At 59.7% G+C, this 23,542-nt stretch overlaps 1 protein-coding gene across 2 annotated transcripts; it reads left to right on the top strand.

The window, feature by feature from the left end:
• The first annotated feature begins 2,396 nt into the window (after positions 1–2,396).
• PGF (placental growth factor) lies at positions 2,397–14,204 on the top strand. 2 transcript variants are annotated; one of them, XM_002719644.5, is made up of 7 exons: positions 2,397–2,810; positions 3,915–3,957; positions 7,549–7,745; positions 8,434–8,510; positions 10,268–10,297; positions 10,406–10,468; positions 13,380–14,204. In XM_002719644.5, the coding sequence occupies exons 1-7, from the start codon at positions 2,736–2,738 to the stop codon at positions 13,405–13,407; spliced, it is 513 nt and encodes a 170-aa protein (XP_002719690.2). In that variant the 5' UTR covers positions 2,397–2,735; the 3' UTR covers positions 13,408–14,204. The 2 variants fall into 2 exon arrangements, with proteins under 2 accessions (XP_002719690.2, XP_008270263.2); XM_008272041.4 differs by lacking the exon at positions 10,406–10,468 and having other exon boundaries at positions 2,400–2,810.
• The last annotated feature ends 9,338 nt before the right edge of the window (positions 14,205–23,542 follow it).

Genomic DNA, 23,542 nt, shown 5'->3' with positions numbered 1-23,542 from the left:
TCGGAGACACGGAGTCAGCCATCCCTTAGCAGCTGGGTCGACACAGAGGAGCTCCAAGACAGTGGCCCGTGACGGTGAGAACTGTTCCTGTGCGGTCGGCAGCGGCTGAGGGTCTTCATGTTCTACCTGTGCCGAGTTCACTGGTGAGGACTTGCCTCTGTAACTCGAACATCTTTATTTCTCTAATAAGAACCAAACTGGAACTAAAAATCGTGCTCAGCTGCTCCCATTCCTTGCCTGATCAACCTCACCCTGCCCAGCAGGGAATCATGGTCACCATTGCCACCTCCCTGATGGAGGAGGGGGCTCCGAAGGGAAAGGCAGGCAGGGCCGGCGAGCCGTGGAGCCACTTTATGGGGGCGTAGAGCCAGCTCCGGAGGGCCGGTGAGCCAGAAGGAAGCTCTAGTTTGCCCCAAGGACATGCTGGAGTCTTCTGGGTTCCCATGCCTCGCCCGCTCTGGCTAGTTCATTCCACTCCCCCAGGAAGCCAGGTTTAGGAGGGTACGGTCCCCCACTGAGTGACAAAGGACTGAGTGAGATGCACTTAAGAGAACCCCAGATATTGTCCCAGGTGCTGAATTTACTCAGAAGAGGAAGAGAGTCTCGGCAGGCCCGCCATGTGTATCCCCCCCACCCCCCACCCCCACCCCCAAGTGTAAATGTAGCGGAAACTTCCAGACTTTGTCCTCAGCACCTAAGGCAGAGCTGGGAGCACAGGAGCCCCAAGCAGAATGTGTCAAATGCAGAATTCAGATACACACACAGTATACACACCCCTACTTAGAGACAAACATGCCCGATCACCAGCCGTTCAGTAAAGGCAAGCACACACAATGCGCTTAAACGCACACCCACACTCATGCAGAGCACACACCGGTGCCCACATACCTACTTCTGAATCTAAAACAAAGAGAGCCCCAAACACCTGCAACTTTGGACACAGATGTTCTGGGCAACTGTACACGATCCAGTTGTCTACGAACCGTCTCTCACGTGCACAGCAACCCTGCACCCGGGCTGGTCCCAGGAAGGACTCTGTGTATGCGACAGCCCCTAGCATGTTGGAGCTCGTCGGAACATTCTTAGCTGGCGAGTGGCTGGTCCCTGGCTTTGGGTCTCTGGGACAGGCAAGGAGACATGTCTCTGGCAGCCCCTCGTGGGTGGGCAGGCAGGCGGCGGGCGCAGAGGTCACGGGGGTGAGAGCCGGGCTGCCGCCCTGGCCTCCCTGCTTCTGGCTGGAATGTGAGCTGCTGGGCCACCTCCCAGGCCTGTCTCCTCCCCCACAGCCATCCACCAGCCCCAGGCTCAGCCAGCTTGCTGGGATCTTGCAGCCAGGGAACAAACCGCAGGGATGGGTGAGGTGATGGTAGTGAAGAAGCGAACAGACCAGGCACACGTGCACACAGATGAGCAGTCACGCACCGAAACCTGTCCAGATATGGGCACGCAGAGAAAGACACACATGAGCAGAGACAGAGGCAGCCAGACACAGAAATAAACACTCAGATCTACTTGCACACTGTCCAGGGACACAGCAGAGGGACACACACAGAATCACACCCAGGTACGCAGCACACAGAGCTGCAGCTGGAGGTAAGCAGTGGGCACACACAGGCTGGGACACATAGCACACGTATCTTCAGCCACGTGGACCTGCACAGACACACACAGACCTCCCCACGCATTGATGCCCGCAGTTCCTCCAAGGCCAGGAGGAGAGGCAGGCTTGGCCACCCTGCTCCCCAGGGGGCAGACTGCTTCCCCAGATGGACCCCCAGCCAGGAGCCCCAGGCGTTTCCGTTGCCCGTGGGTGGTGCACAGCTGCCCAGCAATGCGGTCTAAGTGTCTGGCCCCAAGGCAGTGGGTCAGGTGTCGAGGGTTCTGGAGTTGCATAGTAGCTCGGGTCTGTCTCTGCAGGTCCTCATACCCACATACCCTTCCCCAGGGTGTGCTCGTCTCTCTGCTGGGCACGTGCAGGCAGGAGCACCCTCTGAGACCCGGGGTCTTCATCCCTCCAGGGGCTAGCCATCCTGGGGGTCCGGGCTGCGGCCCCTGCCAGGCGGCTGAAGTCTCAGCTTGGACGGCTGGCCCCACCCGAGGTGGCGGTCGCATAACAGCCTGCACGCAGCTGGGGAGCCCCGGGTGGGCAGGCACGGGCAGTTCGGCAGGGTGTAGGGGCTACGTAGGCAGCGCCCCTTCCTCGCTCTGCACGGTGGAGCGCGCTGGGGGGCCCGCCGCCGTCCCAACCCCCGCCCCCTCTCCTCTCGGGCAGGGCTCTCAGCTCGGCTCTCGGCAGCTCCCGCGGCTGCGAGAACGGAGCCTCGGTGGGCGGGGCCGGCCTGGAGCCCCGCCCCGATGCACAGCCCAGAAACCCTGTCGCCGACAGCTTCAGAAGGGAGCTGCTGTCTGAGCAGGAAACTGCATCTTCAGACAACTGCCCGGCCGCCAGGAGGACCGGAGGACGCACGCGGCGCCCGACGGACCCTCCCGGGGACCCGCCTGTCCCGCCCCGCCGCGCGCCACCGGGCCACGCCGCGGCAGGTTCCCCAGCGCAGCCGTACCTGTGGGCTCCTGACTCCCCGGGGCGTCCAGAGGATGCTGAGGCCGGCGGCGGCCTCGGAGCAGCGCTGAGGGCACGGCCTGCCCCCTCCCCGCGCCTCTGCTCCGGTGCAGGGCCCGGGGGACGAGCATGGTTGTTTCCCCCTGGAGCACCCTGGCTCTGGAAGTCTGAGCCGATGCCCACCATGAGGCTGTTCACTTGCTTCCTGCAGCTCCTGACCGGGCTGGCACTGCCCGCCGTGCCCCCACAGGTAAGAACATCCCTCTTCCCAGCCTGGCCGGCCGGGTCTGCCCATCCCAACACTCCGGGCAGGGGGCTCCAAGGATGCCCGCAGGCTTCCAGGGGTTTGGCACTGGACTCTTGACCTCTGGAGCTAGTCCCAGGTGGGCTGTCCCCAGCGTGGGGCTGGGGGCTGTCTTGGCAGGAGGGAGGGGAGGGAGAAGCTCCCTGTCTGGTTCCTGGAACCCTCACTGCTTTGCTAAAAGCATCTGTCCACTGATCCCAGCCAGGTCCCCGGCCTTGTGGTCAGGGTGGAGTCCCTGTGACCAGCCAGGCGTCCCCAGAACCTCTGACCTGGCCTGGTAGGGCGGAAGCTGGACCAAGAGGCTGGTGGTGGAGAGCCCAGGCCCTGCCCACCAGAGGGGCTCTCTACAGAGTTTGGGTGGAGGTGGGAGTTTGGGAGGTGGGCTGGCAGTGAGACAAGGGGTCCCACTCTGCCCTCCATCCCTAGCTGGGGGGCCAGAAGTCCTGCATGAGGGGCCTGGGGAAGTGAGCAGGACCCTTTTCCCAGGAGCCGGGTGAATCTGGCTGGTAGCCAGCTTGGGCATCGCAGTCCTGACAAAGCCAATGAGCTCCCTTCCCACTGCGCTACCCCGGGAGTCCCCAGCCAGAGCCCAGGGGTGGGCTGGACTGGCCAGTCCAGCCGCCTGCCTGCCTGCCTGCTGCAGGGCTGGCCAGAGGTGTAACGTTACCAGCAGCACCAGCTCCTGGCGCCACCGGCTCTGGCCCCTCAGCTCCCACCAGCTGATCACCGCCTCTGGGCTCTGGCACCCAGCCAAGGCGGGCTGTTCAGGGCCCGGCAGGGCTGGCCTGGGGGGCTGGGTAGAAAGGGAGACCCCACAGGATGGCAAAGGATGTCCTAAAGCTCCAGCCTCCCACCCTTCTCCCAGTGTGGGAAACTGAGGCCAGAGAGGGGCGGGACCCAGCGGAGCCCTGGAGAGAGGCTACTCTGGGAAAGGGCAGAGTACACCGCTCAGGGAGCTCCGAGGGGCCCCTCCCCGCCTCCACCACGTTTGTCCCAGAGCACAGAGCCCCTCGGCAGCCCCCTCTCACGTCTGCACCTTTCTGTCCGCAGCAGTGGGCCCTGTCTGCTGGTAACGGCTCCTCAGAGATGGAAGGTAAGCCAGCCAGCTGGGGCTGTGGGCGCACCCGGTCCCCGCTTCTCTCCTCCCGAGAGGCCGGGAAGGGATGGGTGTGAAGGGTGGGTGCACGCTGATGATATGTTTGGGAGGGTCCATGAGCTGCACATCCTGGCTGCCGAGGCTGGCGGGCCTCAGAGACCCACCCACTCTGACCCAGAGGCCTGGAGAGGGGCATTCGTGGGCCAGGGTCACCGAGCACGCCGAGAGCCCGGCTGCGGCCAGGACAGCCCGGCATCATCCAGCTGGCTCGGAGCCTCTTCCCAGCATGATGTAAGGGTGCAGATGCGATCTTGGAGGGCTGCATGGATAGCGAGTGCCAGGGGCAGCCTGGGGGTCCGGGAGCTGGACACGGAGGGCACGCAGTCAAAGAGGGTGTGCGTGGGGGGCGGTGGGGACAGGCCCTCCCCAGCAGCCCAGCCCTGGCGGAGTGGCAGGGATCTGACCAGGCTTCTCCAGTGATTACAAACAGAACACAAGTCGCGCCCTCCCCGGCCCCTCCACTCCCCGCCCTGGGTTGCATCAGGAGGGAATCTTCAAAGGGCAATGAGGAGACTCTGCCAAAGAGACATACGTGCAGGAGGCGGGAGGCCTGTGCCAGGCCCCCTGCCTCGCTCCTCCCTCCCTGCCTCTCTGAGACGTGCAGGGCAGCCACACACCACTGCCGAGGCTTCCCACGGAGCCGTGGGAGAGGGGCGTGTAGGGACGTGCACACGCACACGCGTGATAGCCGTCTGCGGGCTGGGAACACCCTCTGCTGGCCTGCCTGCTGCCTGCTGCCTCTCAGCCAGGCAGCCAGCCTCTTGTGGGCTGTGCCATGCCTGGGCACCTGGGACCCTTGGCCTCCGGGCAGATAGGGGAGGTAGCTGCCCTTGGTTTCACTGGTGGTGCTAGGGTTTGGGGAGGGACCCATCCCTCACCTCCACATAGTACCCTCTTTCGTGCTTTTAGTCTAATTCAGGCAATGTCTGCGCCTCAGTTTCTGTATCTGTAAAATGGGAACAGGAGATTACACGACAGCTAAAGTTCTTTCTTTTTCTAAGATTGCAGCATTCTCAAGTCCAAGGAGGAGGCATGGGCGGATGTATCTCCCAGCATCCGGGGTGGGAGGCTGAATGGTGGCCCCAGGAAGTTCAATGGGCTGTGGACCCCAGTTCTCACAATCTGACAATGCCGTCCTCTCGTGAGGGACTGCATGGTCCTGCCTTGTATGGGCATTCTGTGCCTCTGGGAGCAGCACAGGGCTAAGCCCAGGTGCCCAGCGGCTCAGTGGCTGTACAGGGCGTCCCCCGGCAGGCCGGGCACCTGCCGGGCTCTTCCAGCCCTCGCCCCCCCCCCCCAGCAGCCTGGGCAGAGGCTTACTCCCAGGATAACACATTTCCTTTCTTGAATCTCCTCCCTCCTGGGCCGTAGGTAGCCAGGGCCAGAAGGGAGACTCGCCCACAGGGCTGGCCAGGGAGCTGAGAGCCCTTTTGTGGCCCCAGCCTCCAGTCCTAGCTCCCAGCCCCCTCCCAGTGAGGTCTGGGGCCAGCGGAAGTGCTCTGGGAGCAGCTGAGCGAGCGCTTTCCTGAGGGGCTCGGCCCACATCTGGAGCGGTCACTGCGCTCCCCGGGCCGGCCCCTCACACCCAGGCCCTGGCCCACCTCCTGCTCAGCCCTCCCCGCCACGCGCTGCCCGTGCGGCCGGACGTGGTCTGGGACCTGCTGATGCAGGCTCTGCGCTATGAGATGTGGGGGTGAGGAAAGCGAATCTGTCCTTGTGCTGAGGCCGGCTGCGGGGTGGGGGCTGGGGCGCCCCCCCCCCCCGATGGCGGGTCCCAAGTCTGGGGCTGGAGCCTTTGGGGTGCCTTGGGGGCTGGCTATTCCCGTGCTGTTATTTATGTTTGCCGAGGCGGACATGAAACGCCCAGCATCACGTAGCGCCCATGAAGATTTTAGACTAAACACACAGCTCCTGGCGCTGGCCACAGGGACGGGCTCTTGACCCTGACTGGCAAAGGCAGGCTCCCCTGGGCTTCGGGGCCAGCTCTGGGGCAGTGGCCAGTGGCCTGGAGAGGCAGTCAGGGGGGCTTCCGGATCCCCCGGCCTGGCCCGAGTTCTCCCAAAGCAGAGCAGAGCAGGGCGGAGCAGAGCCAGGGCCGCCCAGATAAGCATGGTCGGTGCCTCAGTGGCCGCCCCGCCTGCTCATGGCCACGGGTTTCCTCCGCCCGCAGCCTTTTTTGAGGGCCTCTGCTGAGACTGGAGTTTATTTTTCTTCTGAGATTACCCTGAGACTCATCCTCACAGACTCCGTGGAAGGGACTTTGGCACATCTGCCTCCGTGGAGGGGCCGTGAAAGGAGGCGAGGGGCTGCCGGGAGGGGCCGTGGCTCCCCAGGAAAGGCTGCAGGGCCCGCAGGGTGACCAGCACCCCTGTCCTCCCCCGCCAGCTCAGGATGACAGAGGTCTGGGGCTGTCCCTCTGCCCACGGTCTCAAGGCTGTGCCAGGCTGGCTTTTGTGCCCTGAGTCCCAGGCGGTCGGAGATACCTTGGCAAACCCTCGGCTCCCAACCTCAGCTGAGGCAACTGACTACTCAGAAAGGCTAAGCGGCCTCCCCAAGGTCACACAGCCAGGACGGGGCCAAGACCAAAGCCAGTCCCTGGGTTCTGGCCACTCCACGTGAGGTTCTGCTGGGGACCTGAAGGAAGTGCAGCTTTGAGAGATTCCAGACCAGCCCCTCCGAGACTCCATCCACAGCAGCCGACCAGTGGGGCAGGGGGGCCTAAGCACCGAGAATTGCTCAGCCTGTGTTTACCGACGCCCCTCCTCCGCAGCCTCCATGTGGCTGCAAAGCAAAGAAGAGCCCCCCACCCACCCACCCCCGGCCCAGTGCTGTTGCAGTGAGACCAGCTCCAGGGGCCAAGCTGCGCTCCAAGGAGCTGCATGGTTCCTAGTGGAATAGATGGAGAGGGCTTCGGCGAGGCGGTGGCGTGGCCTGGAGCAGCGGGGGCAGGCACTCTCTAGGTGGAAGCAACAGTGGAATGACCTCGGCCTGTCAGGACCACGAGGCACAAAAGCCCAGTGCATGGTGCTGCCCTGGCCCAGTGCAGGGACTGAGGGAACTCCGTGAGGGGGCTGGCGATGCCCAGCAGAGTTGCTGGCACCAAATGGGCTTGGAAGGAGGGAGCCATGGAAGGTTCTTGAGCAGAGTAGTAAGGGGAAGGCCAGCCCTCCTCAGGACTCCTCGGCTGCCTGTCTTCTGCAAGTGCCCCAAAAGACAGAAACAGCGCCAGGTTGAGCCTGAGAAAGGCATGGAGGGCCCAGGCAGCTGCCAGGGCACTCTCCAAGGAACCAAGGCAGATGTGGGTGCCTGAGCCGAGAACAGAGCAGAGAGCTTGGGACCCTGAGACACCTGCTCCTCTGGGATCTGTGCCCCACAGATGAGCGAAGGGCCTAGCAGGCATCCCAGAAGGATTCCCTTGTTGGGGGCTCAGGTGGAGCTGGGGGCTTCCTGGGGCGAGGTGGAGTGTAGGGGCTGGACGCACAAGGCCAGGCAGGGCCGGGGAGTGACCAGCTTCTTGCATCCTCATAGTGGTGCCCTTCCAAGAAGTGTGGGGCCGCAGCTACTGCCGGGCGCTGGAGAGGCTGGTGGACGTCGTGTCCGAGTACCCCAGCGAGATGGAGCACGTGTTCAGCCCGTCCTGCGTCTCCCTGCTGCGCTGTACCGGCTGCTGTGGCGATGAGAACCTGCACTGTGTGCCGGTGGACACCGTCAATGTCACCATGCAGGTAGGGCGGCTCTTGGCACGGAACCTGCGGGGCTGCAGCCCCACCCCGCTCCTGAGCTCCAGCACTGGCTCTCAGCCCCTCAGCCCCACCCTCCCCAGCTTCCCTGGCTCTCCCTGAGCCCTCTCCCAAGATTCAGGGTGTCTGGTGGCGGCCGGGAAAGAAATCGGCTCCTACTGAAGTCGTCCTCGTCTACGCCGGGAGCGTTGGGTGCTTTCTGGAGCAAGCTCGCTTGCTGAGCTTCGCTTGGGCCGCATGCGCACACAGTGGCTTACCGAGGTCTTCCGGACTAGGGCCAGGCACGGCTCTACACGGGCCGCGAGAGTCGCCTCCTTCCGGCCTTCCAGGCAGGCGCTGTGCCCCTTTCACAGATGAGCAGCTTGAGTTTCAGAGATGTGCAGACCTTGCTCTGCAGGTGGGAGAGCTGGGATGTGAGCGCAGGTCTCTCCGGCTCCAGAGCACGGGTCCTGTGCCTGCACCACTGCTGCACGGGTGGCCCGGCTCGGGAGGGAGAGGGGCCTCCCCGGGTCCACGCGCAGGTGGGAGAGCCATCTGCCCCCACTTGAAGCTGGAGGGGGACCTGCAGTGGTTGATGGGAAACAGGGTGATAAGAACCCTGTCCTCCAAAGGACTGCGGGCAGCAACCCGGGGGCCACGCCTCCTCCAGGCATCCGTGTTTTCCTTCCCACAGCTCCTGAAGATCCGCGCTGGGGACCGGCCCTCCTACGTGGAGATGACGTTCTCTCAGCATGTGCGCTGCGAGTGCAGGTAAGTCCTGGAGCGGGCAGCAGGGACAGTCCCCTGGAACACAGAGGTGAGTCCCAGGAAGCCAGCGGCCAGACGAGGGGTGGGGTGGGGTGGGGTGGGGCGGGGGCTGCTCCCAGTGGCAGGAGGGGGAAGAGGAAGCCTAGGACCCTCCCAGACTTGCAGGGGAACGGTCATCTTCCTCCTCCAAGACAGGCCGCGGGAGAGGAGGAGGCAAAGACGCTGCAAAGCTAGGCTTGGTCCCCGCTGGCCTGCGTGCCCCTGGGAGGGAGCAAGCTGTGGAGTAGCAGGACAAGTAGCAGGGCAGAAGGAGGCACAGGGTGTCTTCAACGTGGCAGCAGCTCCGCCCCCTACCCTTCCCCACCCAGTCTTGTGGCCGTGTCTGGGGCACCTGCAGTTCAGTGCAGGGAGCAGCAGGCCTGGTGCAGCCGGCCAAGTGCCGGCAGGAGGACTCGGGCTGAGATGCTGCTCCTTGGGCCAGTGGGCCTTGGACTTGAGCTTCGGAGCCCAGCTTGGGGTGCAAGAACCACTTAGCGTGCACCTGCTCTGTGCCTAGCCCCACACCAGACCCTTGGATGTTTCATCTGTTCATACATCTGTACTGAGCACCTGCTGTGTGCCAGGCACTATCCTAGATGCTTAGGTTACAGGGGTGAGCAAGACAGACAAGTCCCTGCTCTCCTAACAACCCTAGGAGGTGGGTGCAGTTGCTGGTCCCCAGTTAACAGATGAGGAAACCCAGGCTGAGCACAGCTGTGGGATTTGCCATGGCGAGTAGGGACTGCAACTCAGGCCTGTCTGCCTCCTAAGCTCCTGTTTGTGCTACTTCTCACGGCCATTACCACGTTGTCCTGCGGCCCTAGTCCTGCCCTGGGCTTGGTCCTTCATAGTGTCCAGGGCTCCAGGCCTTCTTCACCACGCCACCAGTGATGCCAGCACCGGTCTCCTCCCTCCCAGCTGGAGCCTTGCTCACTTTCACCTTCCACCTCACCTGTGCCCTCACAGACAGTCTTCCGGGGCAGGCAGGCAGACACGGAGACCGAGCCCAAGAGTCTCTGATTTGCCCACTCTGGAGCAATACCACCTGGCAGTTCCAGAGGGCTCTGGGAGGAGCCAGCCTGGGGCCGCATTCCCTGGCACGGAGGCCGCTGTCACCACGCCACCCCCCGCACTGTTCCCAGGGAAGACTGTGGCCATGTCCCCACTCAGCAGGCTGAGCAACAGGGACACCTTTCTTCTCACTCTGGGACAACAGCCCCGGGACCTGCCTGGTGACTGTGGTGCCTGTCCTCACCCAGGCCCTCGCTGCTGCCTGGGTGGGGCGGGGGCTGTGCCCTGACAGGCAGCCACCCTGGCACTGGGCCTCGGCATCCCTGGCCACCCTCGGGGGCCGTGGGGAAGCTGCCAGGCAGAGAGGAAAGGAAACAGAGAGAGCGACACAACAGAGCACAGACTTGCAAGAGCCGGGGTTTGGTGCCAGCAAGCTGGGGAGTGCAGAAAGGGGGGTGTGGAGCCCCCAGAGGAAATTCATACCTGTCCTGTGGGGTCGCCAGACCCCGGAGTCCCTGGCCAGGCGCACAGGCCGCCCCAGTCTCTCCCTTGCTGGCTCCATGCTACCCCCTAGTGGTCCCCATGTCAACCGCAGGGCCAGCACTCAGGCTGTCTTGAGCCCAGGAGTTGGGGGGTAGGGAGGAGCCCCCACTTCTCGCCTCCCTGATTCCCACCTCCTCTCCACTCCACCCCTCTCTCTGTTTCCCCAGGCCGCTGCGGGACAAGATGAAGCCAGAATGGTAAGTGGCCTGGCTGGGGCTTGGGGCTAATCTCAGGCCCGCCAGCCCCTCTCCCCGCATGGGGGGCCCCGCCCCCACCCCCGTCCTGATGCTTTTGGCTTATTGCAGGAGGAGACTCAAGGGCAGGGGGAAGAGGAAGAGAGAGAAGCAGAAACCCACAGACTGTCACCTGTGAGTGCGCTGGGAGCCCAGGGATGGCAAGGAGGCTGGGCCCCAGGGGTCAGCGGTCAGGGAGGGGGAGAGGCAAGGCTCAGGGACTCACGGGGGCCCCGAGCAGGTGGCTGCACCTGCTCTGAGGGTCTCAGAGACGTCAGGGGACCTTGGCTCTGGCCCTGGCTGAGCCCTAAGTCTCAATGTGACCATGAACGAGCCATTTCCCCTTTCCGAGCCTAGTTCTCCCGTGACGAGTGAGAGGCAGGGGCCACGGAGCGCTCCGTCTGCCTGCAAGCATGTCCCACACACTTAATGTCCCACGCGCTGGAGCCCAGCCACCCCGAGACGCTGTCTAGGGCTGCTTCTGGGAGCCCCCGTGGGCTCCAGGCTGGTGTTTCTGCCTCAGCGCCCCCTTGATCCCCCTCACCTCTCCATGTCACCTGCGCATCTTGGCCTCACAGCTGGGGGCAGCAGGCTGGAGCGCCCCCCAGGGTGGCTGGGAGAGAAGGCTTAGAGAAAGGAACACCCAAGCAGGCAAGAGCAAATAGTACGAACAAAAGATTTCATTTCGCATGCCCAGTAAATCAGTCACACCGGGTTCTCCTCCAGGGCCCAAGCGTCCTGCTCTAAGACCATTTAATGCTATGGGAGTGGGGCTGACCCCAGGCCTGAGCCCCGGGCCTGCTCCTCCATCCGCATCAGCAGAGTTTCATTCCATGCCCTGAAGACAGGGATTCTGGGAAGCCTGGGCCCCTAAGGCTTATGGCCCAGGAATGGAGCTGACAGTGAAGCGAGTCAGAGCGGCAGCCCCAGGAGGAAGTGCCCCGTCCCAGGGATGCGGCCTTCAGATGGCCTGAAAGAATTTCAAGAGCCCGGGTGCTCCCTCCCGCCTTTTCAAGTTGACGCTGCACTTTTCACCAACATTTATATGCAGTTGCAAAGCACATCACTTCTGGCACATTCTAAATATTAATTTTTTGAAAGATTTGATTATTTATTTAAAAGGCAGAGTTTCAGAGAGGCAGAGAGAGAGACAGTGAAAGAGAGAGAGAGGTCTTCCATCTGCTGGTTCACTTCCCAGATGGCTGTAATGGCTGGAGTTGAGCCAATCCGAAGCCAGGAGCCAGGAGCTTCCTCCGGTCTCCCACACGGGTGCAAGGACTTGGGGCATCCTCTACTGCTTTCCCAGGCCACAGCAGAGAGCTGGATCAGAAGTGGAGCAGCCGGGCCCCAAGCCAATGCCCATGTGGGATGCCAGCACTGCAGATGGCGGCTTTACCCACCACGCCACAGCGCCGGCCCCTAAATATTAACGTTTTAAGGGGCAGCTATTCTGTAACGCTGTGGGTAGAGCCTATGGAATATGCCATCCTAATAGTCACCCTCATCCATTTTTTTTTTAGAAAATGGATAGCAAAAATAATAAAATAGGGCAACACCCTCTTTAATAGTGATAAATTTACATCTCTTCTTGGGCCCTTGAGCACTTATTCCCATTTCAGTTTCATTGCAGAATTTCGGCCTCATGGGCCATTATGTTTAATGTTCAGAAGTCTTTTCTTTATCCCCTTGTCCAACTTGTCTGCCACCGAAATGGTGTATGCGTTTGAATTATTTTCAGTCTCCTGGGAGCATAAAATGAAATTAAATTGGCTCCTGGAGTGGATTATCGAAGTCATCGTCCTCAGTCCTACTTGATCAAAACGAGACAAAGGCGTCCCACTGTGACGAGCGTGCAGCGGGGAAGCCCAGCCGTCCCTGGGGTGCGTCTCTAGGACACCGGTGGCCACCTCTTTCCAGTTAGTTAATGAAGTCGTTGGCCAAGGCCAGCGCCTGCCAGGCTGAGTCCCGTAGATTCCATTCCTCTTCATTACTGCTTCTAGATGAAAAAGGTGGGAATCCAAGCTCCCCTGAGCAAGCGAGGGGGGCAGGATGTCACTTAGCCATCTTTTTTCTCGACTCCCTCCGAGTGATTTTGCCACATCTGAGCTGATGGCCTCAGAAAGAGGACTGCGGCGCTGCGTTGGCTGAGCGTTTAGTTCGGTTCTCGGCTTTTGCCGGAAGGCATTTTCAGCCTGGCTCGCTTCCCCTGTCGTCTCTGCTTTCTCAACAGCTACGTCAAGATTTCAAGTTGCCCTTGTCGCGTGTCCCCAGAGGACTCTTAGCTGGTCCCAAAGCCGCTGGCGAGGGTTTGGAAAGGGCAGTAGCAGCCGGGAGAGTGGACCTCAGCCCCTTCCCAAGCAAACAGCTTCAAAGCTGCTGAAAATTGGTGTAAAAACCCTGTCTTCTGGCTGGCACTGCGGCTCAATAGGCTAATCCTCCACCTGCAGCGCCAGCATCCCATATGGGCGCCAGGTTCTAGTCCCGGTTGCCCCTCTTCCAGGCCAGCTCTCTGCTGTGGCCTGGGAGTGCAGTGGAGGATGGCCCAAGTGCTTGGGCCCTGCACCCCATGGGAGAACAAGGGAAGCACCTGGCTCCTGGCTTCGGATCAGCGCGGTGCGCCGGCCGCAGTGCGTCAGCCACAGTGGCCACTGGAGGGTGAACCAATGGAAAAGGAAGACCTTTCTCTGTCTCTCTCTCTCACTGTCCATTCTGCCTGTAAAAAAAAAAAAAATACCCATCTTCCATCCTCACGTGTGTCTGAAGGTCCACACTGGCCCACTGGAGGCTGATACCTGTAGGGTGACCACCACTTACCTGGCTGTGCTGTCCCTGGGCCTGGCTTTCCTCAGCCTGGCCATTGTCTAGGGCTTAGCGCAGGGCTGGACACCCCGCTAAGTGCTGGGTGCTCCTGTGGGCCTCGGGGCAAGCAGGGGTCCAGGAACGCCGCGTCCCCGCCTCCGCGCTCCCCGTCCAAGCTGCTCCTGGGGGCCGGGCGCCTGCGCACAGTGCTGATCACCCGCCCCTGTCTGTGTCTGCTCTCTGGCAGGTGCGGTGATGCTGCTCCCCGGAGGTAACCAGCCCCTCGGAGGAGAGACCCCACACCCGGCTCGTGTATTTATTTCCGTCACAGTCTCAGTCACCTCCCCGCTGGTCCCTGCCCCTATTTATTCGCCAACTGTAGCCCTGCTGAACGACTCACTCCTGCCAGGACAGGGGCAGGGAGGGACAGGACCCTCAGGAACTCAGTGCCTTAAACAGAACGTGAGAGAAAGAAAGAAGCCGGCCGCACGCCCGTGGGAGCGTCGCCTGGGGAAGAAGCAAGACGCGTGGCCTTGTGGGGGCGAGCCCCGACCCGGAGGCCCCGGGGGTCTCCAGGGCGCTGGAGAGGGAAACAGAGGGGTGCTGCCCCTTGTTCCTGGGCCTCAGGCTCCGCACAGCTTTGGGGGCTCTGGGGGGAGGGAGGCAAGGGGGAGAGATCCGGCCATGCCCTCATCCCGGACATGTCCTCCTCGTCCCTGGCTGCAGCTCAGACTCTTCAGCTCTGGTGGGTGGAGCCTGCCTGGGGGCTTTTGCCCAGGAGAGCCCCCTGTGGTTGTCCTCACATTTTATCACCCGCTTGTTGCAGACAGAGCTCTTCCCAGCTGAGGCCTCCCACCCTGCAGGGACACAGGCAGAGTGGGCCCCAGGCTGGACAGGGAGCAGCCGGGCAGTGCGGATGAGGTCACCAGGGGGAGGGACCCGTGTGTCCTAGCCCCGTGGCCGTGGCAAAGGGAACAGCTCCCCCCATGGTCCATGCGCCCCACCAAGCCTCCCCTGCGGGCCCTCAGACTGCCAAGGCAGATTCTCTTGAATAAAGTACTCTAGTCTGGAAGCAGCTTGTCTGGCGTGTGTCTGCCCCCACAGAAGACAGGAGCGGGACAGATGAAGCAGGACACGGGTGAAGGGACACATCACCTGTTCAGAGCCTCAGTTTCCTCGTCTTAAAAGCCTACTCAGAGGAGCTGGCGCTGTGGCGTAGCAGGTAAGCCACTGCCTGCAGTGCCAGATCCCATGTGGGCGCCTGTTTGAGACCTGGCTGCTCAACTTCCGATCCAGCTCTCTGCTATGGCCCGGGAAAGCAGTAGAAGATGGCCCAAGTGCTTGGGTCCCTCACCCATGTGGGAGACCTGGAAGAAGCTCCTGGCTCCTGGTTCCTGGCTCCTGGCTCCTGGCTTCGGATTGGCGCAGCTCCAGCCGTTGTGGCCAACTGGGAAGTGAACCAGTGGATAGAAGACCTCTCTGCCTCTCCTTCTCTCTCTGTGTAACTCTAACTTTGAAATAAATCTTAAAAAAGAAAAAAGTAAAAAGGCCTACTCAGGGGCAGATGTGGTGGCACAGCTGGTTAAACTGCTTCTTGCAACTCTGGTGTCTCATAACAGAGTGACAGCTCGAGCTCCGACAGCTCCACTTGCACTCCAGCTCCCGGCCAATGCACCTGGGAGGCAGGGGAGGATGGTGGCCCAAGTGCTTGGACCCTTGCCACCCACATGGGCGCTCCTGATTTTGGCCTGTCCTGGACTTGGCAGGTGCAACCATTGGGGGAGTGAAACAGTAGATGGAAGATCTTTCTCTCCGTCTGTCCCTCTCTCTCTATCACTCTGCCTTTCAAATAAATAAATGTTTTTTAAAAAGAAAAACTTGCTCAGGGGGCTCAGGGGACGGCTGTTTGCCACAGCAAGTTAACTCACTGCGTGGGCACCCACATCCCATATCAGACAGCCTGATTCAAGTCCCAGCTGCTCTACTTCCAACCCAGCTTCCTGCTAATGTGCACCCTAGGAAGCAGCAGGTGATGGCTCAAGTCTGTCTCGGCTACCCATATGGGAGACCCCAATTGAGTGCCTAGCTCCTGGCTTTGGCCTGCCCAGCCCTGACTGTTGTGAGCATTTGGGGTAGAAGCAAAACCTCTTTGGTCTTTCAAACAAAATGAAAAAAAAAAAAAAAACTTTTTGAAGAGTTGTTTATTTATTTATTTGAAAGGCAGAGTTTCAAAGAGAGAGAGAGAGAGATCTTCCATCTGCTGGTTCACTCCCCAAATGGCTGCAACAGCCAGGGCTGATCAGGCTGAAGCCAGGAGCTTCCTGCGGGTCTTCCATGTAGATGCAGGTCCAAGAACTTGGCCCATCTTTCCCTCCTTTCCCAGGCATATTAGCAGGGAGCTGAATTGGAAGCAACCAGGACCCAAACTGGTGCCCATATGGGATGCTGGTGCTGCAGGCTGAGGCTTAACCTATTGCACCACAGAGCCAGCCCTTAAAATGAAAATTTAAAAAATAAAATTTTAAAACCACTCTGCTGGTGAGAGAACATGTCACAGTGTGTGGTATGATAGTTTTCTCTTTCTTCCCTCCTTTTTAAAAACTTTTATTTATTTGAAAGAGATGGACAGAGACAGAAAGTAAAGGAGATCTTCCATCTTCTGGTTTACCTCCCAAATGCTTGCAACAGCTAGGACTGGGCCAGGCCAGAGCCAGGAGGCAGGAATTCAATCTGGGTCTTCCACACGGGCAGCAGGAACCCGATACTCTAGCCATCACCCGCTGCCTGCAGAGTGTGCAATCAGCAGGAGGCTGGAATCAGGAGCGGAGCCAGGACTCGAACCCAGGCACTCCAACATGGGATGCAGGCGTCCCACGTGGCATCCCCACCTCTGGACCACACGCCCTCCCTCATGTCAACACCCGAGGAGACTAAGGGGCAAGAAGCGAAGTGACAGCTGGAGACACAGAAGAAGTGAACTGGGGATCCGAGCCATATCCTTGTCTCTACCTCCTGCCTTCGTTTCTCATCTCTCTCTCTCTCTCTCTCTTTTTTTTTTTTTTTTTTTTTTTTTGACAGGCAGAGTGGACAGTGAGAGAGACAGAGAAAGGTCTTCCTTTTGCCGTTGGTTCACCCTCCAATGGCCACCACGGCTGGTGCGCTGCGGCTGGCGCACTGCGCTGATCCGATGACAGGAGCCAGGTGCTTCTCCTGGTCTCCCATGGGGTGCAGGGCCCAAGCACTTGGGCCATCCTCCACTGCACTCCCTGGCCACAGCAGAGAGCTGGCCTGGAAGAGGGGCAACCGGGACAGAATCCGGTGCCCCGACCGGGACTAGAACCCGGTGTGCCGGCGCCGCTAGGTGGAGGATTAGCCTAGTGAGCCGCGGCACTGGCCCGTTTCTCATCTCTAATGTGAAAGCCTCCACCAGGCAGCCCTTCTGCCTTTGCCACATGTTGGTGGGGCTCCGGGACCCAGTCCCAGGGGCTCTGGATGGCCATCGGAGACTGTTCCTGAAGCTGCCCTCAGGGTGGGCAGGCCTGCTCCTCCAGCACCCCGAGGTCCACCTCATCCCTACCAAGGAACTCCTAAGATGTAGTCGTGGCCTTGCCCTAGACCATCTGGACACAATGCCCCTCCCCCACACCAGGCCACCCCACTCCCAGCCCAGGACCCAGCTCTCTGGACCAGAGTGAAGATGAGGGGGTGTTCCCAGTCTCCTCTGGCCTTTGGGTCCCCCCAGGACTGAACTACCATCTCCCCCCTGCTCGGGCTGCTGAATGCAGGGATCTGCTGCCCTGTCTTTTCTTCCCAACTTCCTCCTTCATGCCTTAGAGTGAAAAAAAAATCACATTTAAAGAATTCACACCACTGGGGCTGGCGCTGTGGCATAGCGGGTTAAGCCGCCGCCTGCAGTGCTGGCATCCCATATGGGTGCCAGTTTGAGTCCTGGCTGCTCCATTTCTGATCCAGCTCTCTGCTGTGGTCTGGGAAAGCAATGGAAGATGGCCCAAGTGCTTGGGCCTCTGGACCCACGTGGGAGACTGGGAAGAAGCTCCTGGCTCCTGGCTTCGGATCAGCACAGCTCTGGCCTTTGCAGCCAACTGGGGAGTGAATCAGCGGATGGAAGACCTCTCTCTCTCTTTCTGCCTCTGTTTCTCTCTCTGTGTAACTCTGACTTTCAAATAAATAAATAAATCTTTAAAATAAAAATACAAACCATTGTAAAACTGCTTCTGACTTGCAAGGGGTGTGTGTGTGTGTTGGGGAAAGGGGACCCCCATTCTCTCCTTGGCCCCAGGTCCCGCAGGGCAGTGGGGAGTCAGGGACTCGCTTGGGCTTTGGAGGATGAGCGGCATGGCCTGAGGAGGCAGCGGCCCTGGCGGCCTATTCACTGAGGCTGGGCTCCCCAGGACACTGAGGTCACAGGTGCTTCTGGCCGGTGATCAGAGCCAGGGCGTGGGTCAGCCGGGGGACACACCCAGCAGAAGAAAGGCGCCTTCCCTCCCGCGTCTCCACGCTTTGGCTGCAGCTGCTCTGAGCTGCGGCCTTTGACCCACTGAGAGTTGAGAACACCCCAGCCCTGGGCCCCGCCTCTGGATCAGCCCTGAGGACCCCAGCCCAGCCCCTGGAGCATCTCCAAAGCTTCTAGCTCCAGGAGACCACCCACATGGTGGCCTGCCTCCCACCCCGTAGAGACAGAAGCCAGGGGACTTCCTGAAGTGAAAATATACAGCCAGGAGCCTGGATCATGGCACAGCAGGTTAAGCCACCACTCGCAGCAGGCTAAGCCAGCATCTCATATCTGAGCGCTTGTTCAAGTCCCCGCTCTGCTCCATAGGAATGAACCTGGGAAAACAGCAGATGATGGCCCAAGTGCTTGAGCCCCTGTCACCCATGTGGGAGGCCCAAATGGAGTTCCTGGTTCCTGGCTTCAGCCTGGCCCAGTCCTGGATACTGCACTATTTGTAAAGTGAACCAGCAGATGGCAGATCTGTGTGTGTGTGTGTGTGTGTGTGTGTGTGTGTGTGTGAGACTCTGCCTTCCAAATAAATAAAATAAATCATTTTTTAATGAACATCCATGAGCAGAGAACAGCAGGAACAATTGGAGAGGAACAGACCGGCCCATTGGAGCAGTCTGGTCACCAGTCCATTCAGATCATTTATGTTCTAAAGGGCCCCTTCATTTGCTTGTCACCTCTTTGTAGAGTGACACCTGTGTAAATGACGGGTGCTAGGCACAGAGGAGTCCCCAATCTGGAATAAAACACACAGCACCTGCTCCCACGGCAGCTGTGTTCGGGTGAACAGACCCACTGCGCGCATGGGGACAGCTTGGCCTTTCCTGCCTCCTGAATTGGTGACTGGATTCCGAGTTGGTGGAGGATGGGCCCTGAGTACCTCACATTTGAAACAAAGAAGAAACAGTTTCAGATTGCGCGCATTTGCCCACAGGAATGAAGGGGCAGCTAAAATAATTGGGCCACGCCCAAACCTCGGGAAAGAAGACAAAGATGCTCCACGGATGCAAAAGAGCGGAACACGCCCCTCCCCACTCCCCTGGGTCCAATCCAGGCCCTGCCTGGTGGGGTGAGAAGGCGAGTCTTGAACTGGACCGGCCAGCTGAGCCAGGGCTGCACCTTTCATAAATCTAAGGGACAGGGATTTTAGAAGCTCTGCCCACGGGGCAGTTTCAAGATGGGAAAAGGAGAATCGCTGTGGTGCACCAGAAGCAATGATGTATGTGTGTGCGTGCGTGCGTGTGTGTGTGTGTGTGTGAGAGAGATAGAGAGAGAGAGAGAGAGAGAGTCTGTAACCCAATAAACAAGGTATCCAGGCACACATACATTAATAAGAAAATGTCAGGGCAGGCATTGTGGTGCAGCGGGTGAGTCAGCTGGGGATGCCTGCGTCAGTGTCAGTGTCAGTGTCAGTGTCAGTGTCAGAGCCAGCTCCGTCCTGGGAGGCAGCAGGGGATGGTTCCAGTGCTTAGGCCCAGCCACCCAAGCAGGAGACCACGATGGAGTTCTGGTCTCCTGGCTCCAAGCCAGCCCAGCCTTGGATGTTGTGGGTTGTGGGCATTTGGGGAGTGAACCAAACAATGGAAGTTAGTTTCTCTCTCTGTCTCTGTCTCTCTCTCTCTCTGCCTTTCGAGTAGATGAAAATAAATGAACACTTTTTTAAAAATTATCTTAAAAAATATCTTTTTCCCAAGCTATGACTCTGGCCTACTAGAGATAGCCTTGCATTTTTGTATTTGCCTCCCTTAAAAAGTGAGATCTCTGTTCCCTTCCTTTCAATCTGAGTTGGCCTGGATCGGCTTTGATCAGTAGAACAGAGCAGAAGGAATCCGAGAACCCTTCCAAACCCAGCTTCCAAGAGGACTTACGGTTGCCACCTTCATCTCTTGGGACTCTGGGCTGCCATGTCCGGAGTCCAAGCATCCTGAGGTCAGCGCACTGGGAGGAGGCGGGGAGAGGTGTTCGGCCAGGGGCCAGCCGCTCCAGCCCTCAGCCGAGGCCCCACGCCTGCGAGCGAAGACAAACTGTACCCACTGCTCCCAGTTCTGTTCCCTGAATCACGAGGCAACCCTCGTGATTCCCTGAATCAACGACGGCTTTGAGGTCGTTCGCCCTGCAGCAAGGTCATCGGGTTGGGAGGAGGAGTGTCTGGGGGCGGGTGCTCCAGACTCGGGGGTCACAGCCGGCCTCCTGAAGAAGGTGACAGTTATGGCAGCTGTGACATCCTGCTCACGGAGAATCTGGCACTCCAAACGCGAAGTTCTCGAAGGAATCGCGGGGCAGCTGGAGCACGAAGGGCAAGGGAGGCGATGTTAGAAGCAGGCAGGGGTCAGACCAGAGAAGGTCTTGCAAGGCGGTTAGGGAGTTTGAAGTTTGGTCTCACGCACAGGGGAACCACCACACACACCCTGCCTGTCATGTGCAGAGCAGATTCCGGGCGCAGGGGCCTGCCAAGTGTACAAACCCCACTGAGACAGCCACAGCAAACACAGGCAAGCCAGGGCGGCTTGGTCCAGGAAGCAGCACACGGGAGAGAGAAACAGGATGCTTGGTGGAAATGATACACGTGGCCAGTTCCCCTGGCCATTCATTCATTCAGAGCATTTTTTACATCTCCTGGGAGCGAGAATTTTTTTTTTTTTTTTTGACAGGCAGAGTTAGACAGTGAGAGAGAGAGAGACAGAGAGAAAGGTCTTCCTTCTGTTGGTTCACTCCCCCAAATTGCTGCTACGGCCGGCACTGTGCTGATCCGAAGCCAGGAGCCAGGTGCTTCCTCCTGGTTTCCCATACGGGTGCAGGGCCCAAGCACTTGGGCCATCCTCCACTGCCTTCCCGGGCCACAGCAGAGAGCTAGACTGGAAGAGGAGCAACCAGGACTAGAACCCAGCGCCCATATGGGATGCCAGTGCCGCAGGCGGAGGATTAACCACGTGAGCCATGGTGCTGGCCCCTTGATGCGCTTTTTGAAGTCCCCTTGTCTAAGGCAATTTGGGGAGTGACAGGTGAGCCTGCGGGAGCACTGTGGGGCCTCCCTCACATTGAGGCCCTGATGCTCCTTGCGAGATGCCCACTCAGTGAGACCCCAGGCAAAGCCCGAGCCTGAGGGGCACCTACATTAGCTAGGGCTAACACAGAGGTAGCAATGAAGGCTAAGTGAGCGAGAATTTCCAACTTTCCCAGTGAGAAACTGAGACGGAACCCGACGCAGACCTGACTCTGACGCCTGAGCTCACCCGGTCTTCCTCTCCGGGTCGGGGAGCACGGAGGGAGACCCAGAACCATGCTCTGATGGGGAGACCCAGAACCGTGTCTGCTCCCCCCAGGCTCTGATGGGGAGACCCAGAACCGTGTTTGCTCCCGCCCCCTCCAGGCTCAGATGGGAACAGGCTGTGGCCAAAGCCTGGTGTGGAGAGATGGCGCCTGTCAGCCCCAGCTGTCTTCCCAAAGAAGCGGACCCTTCCCTTTCCTGAGGGAGCCCCAGGGCCCCTCCCCCTGAGAAACAGGAGGCCCCACCTCAGAGCCTCTAGGCCAAAAGGATGATGGTTTCTGGCCCCCGGAAATAACTGTGTCACCATGGAAACCAGCAGGCAGGCCAGGCCAGGGAGCTGGGCCCCAGAGAGGGGGGTGTCACCTAGGCGGCCGGGGGAGGAGCTGCCCCCTACTGGCCCCCTCCCTTTATCCTCCTCTCCCCTCTGAGGCCCAGTTGGTCCCCAGCCTCCCCACCTCGGCCACGACCGGAGAGTCACCCCGGACAGCAGGGTAACAGGAGCCTGAGGATTAGGCTGGCCCAGTGACACCCTTCCATCCCTCAGCCCTGATCCCCGTCAAAGCTGTCTCCACCCCAGGCCTCTTGTGCAGCCTGAGAACCCTGCCCCAGGAAGCCCAGCCCCAGGGGGAGGGCGGGCTGACAGCTGGAGGCAGCTGGCAGGAGAGGGAGGGAGGCCCCAGGCAGGCTGGGGTCCACATGGGGTGCTGCGCATCAGGGCCGGGCCACTGGGGTCTCGGAGGCCACGGAGAAGGAAGCGGGGGTCCAGTCAGAGCCCTGGGGTGCAACCTCCCCCCCCATACCTGGAAATACAGCTTCTCACCAGACGTGGGGGGAGGGGCAGAGGAGAGCTGGGTCTCCTGTCACACCCAATCCAGGGGCCTCTGGGTGCCCTCGGGATCTTTCCTTAGACGATAGCCTGCCCTGGCCAGATTAGCTCCAGCAGCAAAGATACCCACAGCTGTCTCCCTGAGGCGGGCATTCGGTGTGTGCGAGGGCCTGGCTGCCTCCACCCCCTTTCCCTGGAAACAAGGCTTCCCATGCCGTTAGGAAAAGGCAGTTGCTACGCGGCTGTGATAACAAGCAACTCCTCATTGATTAATTTTTATTTGGAAGGCAGATAGAGATCTAGAGATCTTCCAAATGTCCGCAACAGCCAGGGCGCGGCTAAGCTGAAGTAAGGAGCTTGGAACCCAACCCAGATCGTCCATGTTGGTGGCAGAGACTGGGGTGTTCAAGAGAGACTCTGGCTGGGGCCGGTGCTGTGGCACTGGGGTTAAGTTGCTGTCTGCGGGAAATGCAGACTATGGAAAATTATACAAAAGCCTGCAAAGCCGGCTGCTCCACTTCTGATCCAGCTCCCTGCTAACGTACCTGGGAAAGGCGGCGGAGGATAGCCCAGGTGCCTGGGCCCCTGCCAACCATGTGGGAGACCCAGATGAAGTTCCTGGCTCCTGGCTTCAGCCCAGCCCAGACCTAGCCATTGAGGCCATCTGGGGAGTGAACCAGCATGGATGATCTCTCTCTCTCTCCTTCTCTCTGTAACTCTTTCAAATAAATCTTTAAAAAATAAATACAATTTAAAATTTTTTAAAAGAGACTGAAACCATTACCTGCTGCCTCGCAGGAGGCAGAGCTGGGACTCAAACCGAAGCCCTCTGATGTGGGGTGTAGACGGCTTACCTGCAGCTCCAAATGCCTGCCCCAACAAGTAGTTCTTAAAGATTTATTTACTGGGGCTGGTGCTGTGGCATGGTGGGTAAAGCCACCACCTGCAATGCTGGTGACACTGATTTAAGCCCCTACTGCTCCATTTCCAATCCAGCTCTCTGCTAGGGCCTGGGAAAGCAGCAGAAGATGGCCCAAGCCCTTGGGTCCCTGCACCCATGTGGGAGACCGGATGAAGCTCTTGGCTGCTGGTTTTGGACTGGCCCAGCTCCGGCCGTTGTGGCCACTGGGGAGTGAAGCAGTGGATGGAAGATTCTCTCTCTCTCTCTCTCTCTCTCTCTCCCTCTCTCTCCCTCTCTCTCTCTCTCTCTCTCTCTCTCTCCCTCTCTCTCCATCTCTCTCTCTTTCAAATATTATTTTGAAAGGCAGAGTTGCAGAGAGAGAGGGAGAGACAGAGAGAAGAGGGAAGAGGGGATTCCCCCAGGGTACCTTCCCTGAGGAAAGCTGTGACGGTTTTATTGCCCAGTGTTATCAGGCTGCGTAACCAAGCGCATATACTCATATATGAGGTTCAGTGCGACCCAGGGCTGCCGGTACCCCGGGGGCTACTCCCCTGCTTTGCTTAGGGATGCCCTGCTTTGCCAGTGGACCTCCAGTCAGTCCTGGCGTCTTCTCCTCTCTACAGTGACACAGTCCTCCCCTGAGACCACGGGGCTGTCTGGGATGTCACTCAGAGCCTTCCCTTTGCAAACCAGCTCGCCCTTCCCCCGGTACAGAAGAGTCCATGAGATCTCAGCCCTGCCCGCTCCCCAGCTCATCTCAGCCCCACTCCCTGTAGCTCTAAAGTCCTCCAGCCAGTGGTAGAGGACAAGTCAGGGGGCAAGACAGAGGGGACACAGATCCCGAACTCAACAGCCAGAACAGGTTTGTTAGGAAACAAACCCGAGAGGGACCG

The sequence above is a fragment of the Oryctolagus cuniculus genome, chromosome 20 (genome assembly GCF_964237555.1).
Source record: "Oryctolagus cuniculus chromosome 20, mOryCun1.1, whole genome shotgun sequence".
Taxonomy (NCBI): Eukaryota; Metazoa; Chordata; class Mammalia; order Lagomorpha; family Leporidae; genus Oryctolagus; species Oryctolagus cuniculus.
Note: the sequence above shows the minus strand (reverse complement) of the source record. Positions and strands in the feature narration are given on the sequence as shown.

What these genes read in the sequence shown, in the direction of transcription:
- PGF (XM_002719644.5), top strand. Translation starts at nt 2,736, where the DNA reads ATGCCCACCATGAGGCTGTTCACTTGCTTCCTGCAGCTCCTGACCGGG. An exon ending in TGCCCGCCGTGCCCCCACAG is followed by an intron (nt 2,811 to 3,914) that starts GTAAGAACATCC and finishes TTCTGTCCGCAG; the next exon opens with CAGTGGGCCCTGTCTGCTGG. An exon ending in CGGCTCCTCAGAGATGGAAG is followed by an intron (nt 3,958 to 7,548) that starts GTAAGCCAGCCA and finishes GCATCCTCATAG; the next exon opens with TGGTGCCCTTCCAAGAAGTG.